Source organism: Elephantulus edwardii, unplaced genomic scaffold (assembly GCF_000299155.1).
Source record: "Elephantulus edwardii isolate Elephantulus edwardi_28Jun2011 unplaced genomic scaffold, EleEdw1.0 scaffold00019, whole genome shotgun sequence".
Taxonomy (NCBI): domain Eukaryota; kingdom Metazoa; phylum Chordata; class Mammalia; order Macroscelidea; family Macroscelididae; genus Elephantulus; species Elephantulus edwardii.
In genome coordinates, this window is record NW_006399769.1 from 200308 (window position 1) to 211474 (window position 11167).

The 11167-nt window shown below is 38.1% G+C and overlaps 1 gene segment (V, D, J or C); it reads right to left on the reverse strand.

The window, feature by feature from the left end:
* Positions 1-392: 392 nt before the first annotated feature.
* Positions 393-878, reverse strand: LOC102865202. The segment is given in 2 exon segments: positions 393-737; positions 833-878. Coding segments are annotated over 2 exon segments (391 nt in total).
* Positions 879-11167: the final 10289 nt, after the last annotated feature.

Sequence of the window (11167 nt, forward strand, 5' to 3'; positions counted from 1 at the left end):
CCCTCACTCTGCTTTGTGGTCTTAAATTTTCATAGTCACTGTGAATGTCGGAGCCTGTGTGCACTTTCCCTATATTTCAGGATATTAAGTGCATATTTTGACTATACACCATTGTCTGCCTTGAAGGAATGCAGCCACGTGCTATGTATAACCTCTCCAAAGATATTGACTAAGTAGTTCTATGTATCTCTCATTGTAGATCCTCCTTGTGTTTTTTGTTCAGAAGTGTTGTTTATCTGTGTCTTCAACAGCTTCAGTGTGCACTGAAACATCTCAATGGTGAGAGCAAACCCCAGAGCCTGACAGGAACTGTGTTTTTCACCCCAGTCCTCTCCTCTGTAGAAATGGGAACATATCTGAGAATCTGACTGGGTTTTTTAACAGACCTTTGCCTAGGCTGTGTCACTGTGTCTGTTGTATTTTACTCGTGCACAATAGTAAATGGCTGTGTCTGTGGGACTCATGTTGGTCATAGTTAAGAACACTTGGCTTTTGGAGGTGTCTCTGGAAATTGTGGGCCGGTTCTTCAGAGATGGTGTGTAATACTTGTTATCATCCCAGTATATGTGGGAGAGCCACTCAGGTGCCTTTCCTTGAGGCTGACGGAGCCAGGCAACACCAATATTAGTGGTGCTCAGTGAGAATCCAGAGATGGTGCAGGTCAGTGATAGAACCTAATTCATTAGGTTTCAGCAGCCCAGGACCAGACTCTTTCAGGGTGACCTGAGAAAGAACCCCTGTGGGAAGAAAACACAAAAAGAATATAGTGCCTCTTCAAGAAGTTAAGAGGATTCTTTTTATCCCTGAGCAAGCTGTGGACCAAAGCACTCACAGGAAGGGAGGGTCAGCAGCAGGACAATGGATTGAAGTAAGTCCATGGTGCAGCAGAATTCACAGATGGAGAGTCAGGGATCAGCTTTTAAATCTGGAAGAGATTCACAGGGATGGAGATTTGCATACCCTTTAAATATGCTCTGAAAGATGTAAAAAGAAGCAGTAGAGGATCTGTCACTGTTAGAAAAGCAGCAAGTCTTAGGGGTGGGATCCCATGAACCGTAATCTCTATGTGCAAACTGACCATTGCATATACAGTGGATAAAGACTTTCATTTCTTTAATATGTAAGAGTCCATGAATGCTGTAACACTCTGAATTAAGATTAGATAACCTCTCCTGAAATGCCTCCTCAGAGACAGTTTTGCTTTTGATTATTGTTCTAGAGGGTAACAAATTATCAAGATAGACATATTTGTCTGTCTTCAAGAAAAAGATAGTAGGACTATAATGGATTTATAATGAAAACTGCACTGGAATAGGTGAAGGGAAGAAATATCTGAAAGTAATTTATGACTAGATTTTTTATGTATGGCAATAAATAATCTGGAACAAGATATACATTACAAAACAAATTGCAGAATAAAGAGGGAGAAACATTTGGATCATTGAATGAATGAAAATCAATTTTTTCTGTGAACATTCAGAAAAATAAATATATAAAAAGTTACAAAAACATATTTGCTTTGGGAAGAGTAATGGATATTCCCAAATGCTATTTTAGTCTACCACTAGTAAGTTAAATAATAAGGAAATTATTGAGAATTTAGAAATCTGTCAATCAGGGTTATATCTTTTCTCCCAGCTTTTCAACATTTATTTATGCTCAAAGTCAATGTAATTCACCACATTATCAAAGAAAATCATAAGAAACGTATGATTCTGGCAACTGATGCAGAAACAGCCTTTGGAAAACCCCAACACACTTTCCTGATTAAGACACTCACCAAAATACGAATACAAGGGACTTCCTCGACATTGTAAAAAGTATGAGGCAATATCTTTCTCAATGGAGAAAGACAAAAAGTATTTTCCATGTGAACAGGGACAAGACAGGGATGTCTACTGTCACCATTTCTATTCAATATTGTATTGGAATTCCTAGATAGGGCAATACAACAAAGGAAGGAAAAAAAGGCATCCAGATCAGCAAAGGGATGGTTAAATTGTCACTATATGCAGATAATGACAGTGTACCCAGAAAATCCAAGGACTGAACAAACAAACAAACAAACAAACAAACAAAAACTGTCAAAGCTAGTGGACCACTTCATTAGGGTGGCAGTATACAGGATCAATATCTAAAAGTCAGAGAGATTGCTCTACAGTAACAAAGGGAACTAACCAAGAAAGCAAGAAAACTAGAATACTATTCACAACACAAATTGAGATGTTTCAATGAAACTAATAAAGACTAGAAATTAAACACATTCGGGATACTGCACACAATTAAAACTCAATTCTTCTCAAGTGCAAATGCTGTATTTTTCTGAATTGATCATATATTAGGACGGAAATCACATTAAAATAATATTAAATATCTTCTCAGGCCACAGTGAGATTATTGCTGGGCCTCCAAAAGAAAAGATTGATAAAAAATTATAAAATGGGGAAAAATCATGTGAAGACTTTTCACAGAGTGAGACAGTGAGATAGTCAACTGACAAGTGGAAAAAATGTTCAAAATCCCTGGCAATAAGAGAGATACAAATTCAAACCACAATGAGATATCATCTCATCTCAGTAACACTGGCAAAGTTTAGCAAAGCAGTAAGGAATAAATGTTGGAGAAGACGTGGAGAGGTGGGAACTCTCATATACTGTTGGTGGGATTGTAAAATGGTACAACCACTCTGAAAGGCAGTTTCATATTTCTTCACAAATCTGAATATAGAAACTCCATATGACCTAACTTCCATAGCTAGGAATATATTCTAAGGGAATTAGAACTGAGAAACAAAGAGAGATTTATACATCAACGTTTATAGCACTGTTATTCACCATTGTTAAGAACAGGGAATCAGCTTAAATGTCCAATTATAACTGAAAGAATCGAGAAATTGTTGTACGTTCATACAATGGAATACTATGTAGTAATCAAGAGCAGCAATTTTGAAAAATATTACATAACTTGGGAGAGACTGGAGAGCATTTTCTGAGTGAACTATATTGGTCTCAGAAAGCTAAATGCTGCATATGACCATTATTGTAAATACAGGAGGATAACAAATCAAACATGCCAAAGGATAAATGGGTGAAAACAGATGGGTATGAGTTAGTTAGGAGCAAAATCATAGGGTTGCAAAATTTGGTGGGAGAAAGGATGGATAAATTAAATAAGAATCATCTGGTGGGACCTGAAGACAGGGTAATGGTGGGCATAGTCCAATGGTGACTAATTTTACAAAACATAATGTGTGAGAATTATTATATGAAACATATTGTGTATGAAGACTAGCATGAAACACTAAGTATACAAACTTTGTAAGCAAACTTACATAGAATAATTTTTTAAGAAAGCATGATATTTAAAGCAAATGATAGAGTAAAATAATTTACAAGCATTTAACACAATGTATATGAATGATAAAAATATTAATAAAAAAGAGAAATAAACAAAGTCACTGTACAAAAAAAAAAAAAAAAGAATTGATTTGTATGGAAGCATTTTCCAAAAGTGATGTACGATGAAGAACCAATGGTAACAAAGGAAGATGTTCAAGATGTACTAAAGTTATTGGCCAAATACAATATTCCAGGAATTGATGGAATGCCAGTAGACATATTCCAATATACATCCACGGATTAAAAGTCCAGGCTATAACATGAAATATGGAAGATAAATTCCTAGCCAATTGACTGGAAGTGATCTATATTTACTCCCATTCACAAGGAAGGTGATTTAATAGAATTTAGAAGTTATCAAATAATATTATTAATACCGCATGCAAGAAAAATCTTCCTAAAAATTACTCAAAACCATCTAGAATAGTAAATAAACAGAGAACTCACAGAAGTATAAGCTGCATTTAGAAGAGGCTATGGCACCACAGATATCATTACTGATGACACAGGGATCTTGGAGAAAGCAGAGAATACCAGAAGAAGGTCTGTTGTTTGTTGACTGTGCAAAGGGTTTTGGCTGTAATCAAAACAAATAGTGGGCAACACGGAGAAGAATGGGAATTCCAGAAAATTTAATTGTGTTAACTGGAGAAGAATATGCAATACTCCATGGACTGTCAAAACAGATATGTTTTTGAGAAAGTGCAGCCAGAGTGTTTCTTGAAAGCAAGGATGGAGAAACTTCATCTCACATACCTTAGGCATGTTGTGAGGAGAAGGTATTCCTTGACTTAATGCTTGGAAAGGGTGAAGGATAGTGAATGAGAGTGAGATCCTCAAATAGGTGAACTCACACAGTGACTGCAACAACAGGCCTGAGATTGAGAGGATGGCACAGGATTAAACAGAGTTCAGGTCTGTTGTTCATAGGGTGCTACAGACTGAGGATTATAGTCCTTCCCCAGACACCAGAAAACCAGCCATTCCTGGATCAGTCACAATTCATATGCTATAACTTAAAGAATAGAGGCCATATGATTCAATTTTTCTCTCTTCACAGTTACAAAATATCTTCAGTTTCTAGCTTTGATGTTCTCCAAAGGTTTTGTTAATGAAGTTGAGCCTTTGTGGTTACGTGATTAAATGCAAAATGAACAGTATTCAATGTAAATTCAATTGCTTACTCATGTGAAAATGATAATGATGTGGTAGTTTTTTTCTGTGAAGGGTTCTACTCTGTCCTATAGAGTCACAATGTAGTTACTGTTAGGTGCTGTCAAGTCAATTATGACCAAAATAAATTTTATGAACAACAGTTGTCCTCATCATTTTTTATATGCTTGAACCCACTATTGCAGACCAAGGGTAAAGTATTTTTATAATTATTAATAATGAGATAAACAGCCAGGACTGAGATAGATCCGAGAGCATAAAGCAGGAGCCAGCAGTTCTCACTAAAGCCACAAGCCCAGCTTCTCCATATCTTTACTGAAAATTATCTGGAAGTAAATCACAAAGAGAATTCAATGCAAATGAAGCCAAGCTCTTTCTATGGAAAACCTTCTGCTTGACTCAGGAGAGAGGCCTCAGCAAATGCAAGAATCTGGAGAACCCTTAAGAATTGCCTACTGCCTCAGGGTGAATTCCAGCTCAGAAACTTAACAGTGCCTCTGGGGGGGCGGGGGGCCCAGCTGTCTCCTGTCTACAGGGAACAAATAGCTCATTTTCTGTGATCTGCCACAAGAGCAATCCTAACTTATAAATTTGTGATTCCTGAATAAGGGTTTATATAATATTTGGTATAAAGTTTGGCTTCCAATAACCCATTTTAACAGTCACTGTTACTGAAGGGACAGCTTAAACCCCATTTTTTTAACACCCCATTAATACCAGAAGCAGAAGCAGGCCATAAAAATTCTTAGCTTAAGGCAAACACAAATGCTCTGAGTAAAGTCTTATCTGTCCTAGCAAAGTAAAGAATTAACTAGTGTCTACCTGACACAAAAAGAGAAAAGGCGGGCAAAGTAGCCAGCCCATCAAAAGCCAACCCACATGACTGATCCCCCAACCCACCAACCATGATCTCAATCTTCCTGCCAGGACAGTGGCACCCACGAAGCCATAAAAGCAATTGTGAGGGGGGATTCAAGGCTTTTTCCCTTGCCACTTTCCTATGGAGGGAGAAAGTCTCAACATGTGGGTGCTCTCTGGAATAAAGTGCTTATTTGTATCTACAAATGTGTGGATTATTCTTTTGAGGGGCATTTCGTGGGCAGAACAGTTACATCTTGTTTTGGGTCTTCCTTTCTCTCTTTCCACCTTTCCTCACATGATGTCTTACTCAAAGGACTGACCTCTCCCTACAACAGGCCCAAAGTATGTGAGATGAAATTTCACCCTCCTTGTCTCTGAGGAGCATCTAGTTGCACTTCCTCCAGGAGAGACTTGTTTATTCTTTAGGCAGTTCAAGGAATATTAGATGCTTTTCACCAAAACTAAAAACTGCAATACAAAGGCACTGATTCTTTCATCATCCTTATTCACCATCCATCTTTAAGAAGCAAAAAAACTAACTGAAAAACAACGTGCGACTTGGATCTGGTTCACTTTAATCTTGAAACTGCCATCTTTTCTCTTACGCATTTTGGAGAAGCCCTTGACAGGAAATTGCCCAGTTAAACTCATTTTTTAATTTAAAGCCTTCTGGTAAGCATGAGTGCTGACTGTGTATACAAGAGACATGAAATCATCAACAACTTCAATCTTATCCTCAATGTCCGGTGAGGAGGATTTTTCTTTCTTGATATTGAAAAGTACTTTATATTAAAGATGTAGTCTTCGATATTCTGTAGTAAGCACTTCATATAGTGCCGCTTGACGAATGATCTGTTCAGTGTACATTTAGAGTAGATACAGAGAAAGGATACAATCCTGCTACACATTTTCCTAAATTTTAAAACATACAGTGTTACCTTGTTCTGTTTCAACAATAGCTTCTAACATGAGGTCAATTAAATGTTCTCCAATACCCCTTCTTCTCATAATTTGTCATAATTTCTCATCATAGTCATAATTTGTTATAATCTACATAGTCAAATGTTTTTGTGTCATCAATTATACATGTATAAATAATATTCTTCTAATAAGCTCTGGATTCAGCCTAGATCCATCTTACTTAGCAATGATATCCTTCATGGCATGGCCTCTTCTGAATTTAATGTCTATTTCTGGTTGCTCCCTGTAAATGAGTTGCTGTGGTAATTTCTAAATAACTAATATTAATTTACATGTATTTAGTTAAGTTTGATTTTCCTAATAGAGTTCCTACATATTTAAATTGTTCTTTTTCAGAATTATTTAAGGAATATGTCATCCAAATTGTTGCTGGCTTCTAGTTCTGATACAGCTGCCTCGTACTTTGGGGTTTTTATAACACATAGGACATGGTTATCATACTGTGTTTTTTACACATTAATAAATGGCTGTGTCCTCAGTTCTGAGGTTTCTCAACTCCATGTAGGCTGTGTCTGTGGATGTGTCACTGCTCACGGTGACTCTGTCCTGGAATTTCTCTGAGTAGCTTGTATTATCATCTTCTGGGTCAATTCAGCCCATCCACTCAAATCCTTGTCCAGGAATCTGTCTCACACAGTTTACATACTTGTGGTGAAAGTATATCCTGAAGCTTTGCTGAATACCTTCACTGATGTCCCAGGCTTCGTCATCTCAACCCCTTACTGTGCTAGTTGGATATCAGAATGAAGACCTATAGAGAGGAGACATGATGAATTAAATACATCTTAAATAACCACCTTCATACATATCCTCTGTCATAGAAAAGAATAATGTCTTATCTGTAGTCATTGCCACTAAGAAGAATATTCTCCAACTCTAGTTTATGATGTGGAATCTGTGTTCTCAGGGGATTTTGAAAGGAAGGGTAATGTTGAATGGAACACAGATCTATGCATTGTTGGTGTTGTTATTTGCTGTCGAGTCGCTTGCAATTCATAGTGACCCTATGTACAACAGCCCTAAACTCTGCTTCGTCCTGTGCCAACCGCACTGTCTCCAACACTACCATCCCAATTACCCCAGTCATTGAATCAATCCACCTCATAGAGGGCCTTCCCCTCTTGTGCTGTCCCTCCACTGTTCCAAGCATGATGTTCCACTGCAAGGACCGTTCCCTCCTTACAACATTTCCAAAGTATGTTTTATGGAGCCTCAGAATCTTTGCCTTCAAGGAGCAGCCTGGTTTAAGCCTTTCCAGGATGAATCTGTTTGTTTTCCTAGCAGTCCATGGTATTCTCAGTACTCTTCTCCAGAACCACAGCTCAAAGGCATCAATTCTCCTTCTATCTTCCTTAGTCATTTTCCAACTCTCTGGTGCTTAACAAGTGATAGCAAAGACCATGGCCTGAATTAGACACACGTTAGTCTCCAGAGACACCATTGCTCTTCAGTACTTTGGAGAGGTCCTTAACAGCAGACTTTCCCGTGGCAATACATCTTTTTATTTCCTGGCTACTGGTGCAGAGTGTTGACTGTGGACCCAAGGAAACTAAAGCTGTGAACAATCTCAATCTCTTCACCATCCATTCTGATGTTGCCAATTGGTCCAGTGGGGAAAAAAATGATCTATGCATATTTATCTTAATAGACCTTATGTGATTTGCATATTTAAACAGCTGACAATTTAAACACTCAACAATTCTCTAGCCTGAGAAAAACAAAGACAACTACATGACTCTGTTATTGTATACCACAGAGTTGGAAGCGGCCCATAGTTGACCCACATGTAGGTTTTCAGAGACAATAATGGAACAGGAGGAGATTGTCCATCCTTCTCCCATGGAGCAGCTGGTGGTTTCGAATCACGTGCCTTTGGGATTGCAATACAGCTTCTTGCCACTATGCCATTAGAGCAGTAGAATGCTAAAAAATATAAGTCCTACTACCTATATTGTTCCCAAACACTTTGCAAGCACAGCTTTTTACATTAAATACATCAAAGCTTTTGCCCTCATCCCTAAATGTTTGATGGATCACCTAGAAATACTTTGGAGTCCATCTTGGATTACGATTTTGAGCAGATATAAGGACTTCATTCAGGTTTACTCAGGTCCAACAGGTGATAATTAACTCAGAAGGATTGCCATTGTCTCAGAGGAGGGTCTGGAAGTTTTCTGGACAGTTGTGAAATCTGCTTTGCATGCCAAGAAAATAAGTTCTTGTGTGTGGTTGATGCCTTGAGAATACAGGCTATGCACTAAAAAGATGCTGCTTTCTCAGAGCACCATTGCAATGAGTAACACATGATGGTGTTATTAAATGCCTGAATGTTTTTGTTGTTAGATGTAATAAAATGGCTTATGATTCATAGCTCTTTAAGAAAAACAATTAGAAACCTTACCATATCACTAAAAACAGAAACTGCAGTATCACAGCTACAAAGCATTTTTTAGAGTAGTTTTGATAACTTCTCCAATTCTCAAATCCACACAGAATTTCTCAGTTTGTTATGTAATTTTTGTTATTCTTCATCTTTTGACATCCACACAAATTGATTTACCATTAAATTGGTTGATGCACTTGTCATAAAATTCTGGGTCATATGATAGTCCTATGTTCACCTTTGTGAGGAAGTGTCAAACTGCCTTGCACAGTTTTTGTACCATTTTACAATTCCACCCACAATGTTTAAGAGTTCCTATCTCTCCAAATGATTAGGGATGATAGAAGGAGAATTTATGCCTTTGAGCTGTGGTGCTGGAGAAGAGTTTTGAATGTACCATGAACTGCCAAGAAAACAAACAGATTCATCCTGGAGAGGGTTAAACCAGGCTACTTCTTGGGTGCAAGGATCCTGGGGTTTCATCAAAAACACTTTGAACTTGTTGTAAGGAGGGACAGGTCCTTGGAGAGGGACATCATGCTTGGGAGAGTAGAGGGATGGCGCAAGAGGGGAAGACCCACTATGAGGTGGATTGATTCAGTGACTGGGGTAATCGGGATATGTGTGTCAGAGGCAGTGTGATTGACACAGCACAGAGCAGGGTTTAGGGATGTTGAACATAGGGTCGCTATCGGTCACAAGGGACTTGACAGCACATGACAACAACAACAACAACAACAACAATCTCTCCACATCCTTTCTTATTACAGTTCATGGAATTTCAGTATTCTTTTTCCATAAAACAACTCAAAGACATTGATTCATTTCTCATTCTTTTTCACTGTCCAGACAGAAATGTATTAAAATGTGTGAGAGGAAAGGTGAAATGGACAATTAAGTAAGCACAAAAGATCAAGGGAAAAGAATAAGAATGCAATGAGAAATACAAGAAGTTAAAATGAGCAATCATCTTTTGTTTGATTTTCAGCCTTTGAAAATGTGCTAAAAGATCAGCTAGGTGTTGGTTCCAACTTGATCACTATAACAAAGAGATATAAAATAGCATATACTACCATGCAAGAGGGAGCTCTGCTGGCTTCGGGACAAGAAGCTGCACTACAATTTCAAAGGTAAATGGTTCAAGGCCACCGGCTGCTTTGCCAGAGAAGGATGGGCAATCACCTCCCATGTGATTAACTACCTCTGAAAATCTACTGGAAGGTTAGTTATGGGTTGTTCTGACTCTACAGCACACAGCAACAACAACAGCTACAACTTCCTTCAAAAATAAACCACGTGGCTTAGTTGTTAGGGAATTGTGCTTCCACCTAAAATCAAATCCAAGTTACTAGGCTCGATGGAAATGAATGAAATGTTTTAATAACATGAATCCCAACGAAATTTGAGTTTAAACAGAGAGAGACATTCCAGTTGCATACACTTCAAAAGAAAAATAGTACTATACACACGTGTGTGTGTGTGTGTGTGTGTGTGTCTGTGTGTGTGTGTGTCTGTGTGTGTTGTTGTTGTTGTTGTTTCCATTATGTGCTGTCATGTTGTTTGTGACTCATAGCAACCCTATGTCCAACAGCTCTGAGCCCTGCTCTAACTTGAGCCAATTTCATTGTTTTTGACACACCTACCACGATTACCCAAGTCACTCAGTCTAACTTATCCAGGGTCTTTCTCTCTTATGTTATTTCTCTACCCTCAAAGCATCATATATCTTTCCAAAGACAGGTCCTTCTTTACAACATGCTCAAAGTATAACAGACAAAGCTTGTTTGAACTCCATAGTATATCCAATACTCTTTTTCAGAATCACAACTCAAAGGCATTGATTCTTCTTGTATCATAGTTATTGTCCAGCTCTCTGATACATAGCAAGTAATTGAAAAGACTATAGCCTGGACCAAAGGCACCTTATTCTCTAGACTGACATTGTTGCTATTCAGTACTCTAGAAAGGTCCATGTCAGCATATTTTTCCAATGAACTCTTTTGATTTTCTGGCTATTGGTACTAAGAGTAATAGTGCTAATTGTAGAGCTGAGCAAGCTGGAGCTGTTATGAACCTCAATAATACTACACTGCATTGAAAAACAAGGAACTCATGCAATATTATTAAAAATGTGTAGCTCTGGAGGACATTATGCTGAGTGAAGTATCTCAGTCATAAAAGGACAAATACTGCATGGTGTCACTGTTGTAAAACAGGACTGACATCAGGGTTGGGGGGAGACTCAGAAAGATGGTTCAATTATGTATGTAGCATTTAAACACATGAGGGAGAAAATTGCTTAAAATGGATATGTGATTAGGCACTTTTCTCATGACAGGAGTCCAGAGCGAAGGCTGCATAGTGGAGAGGA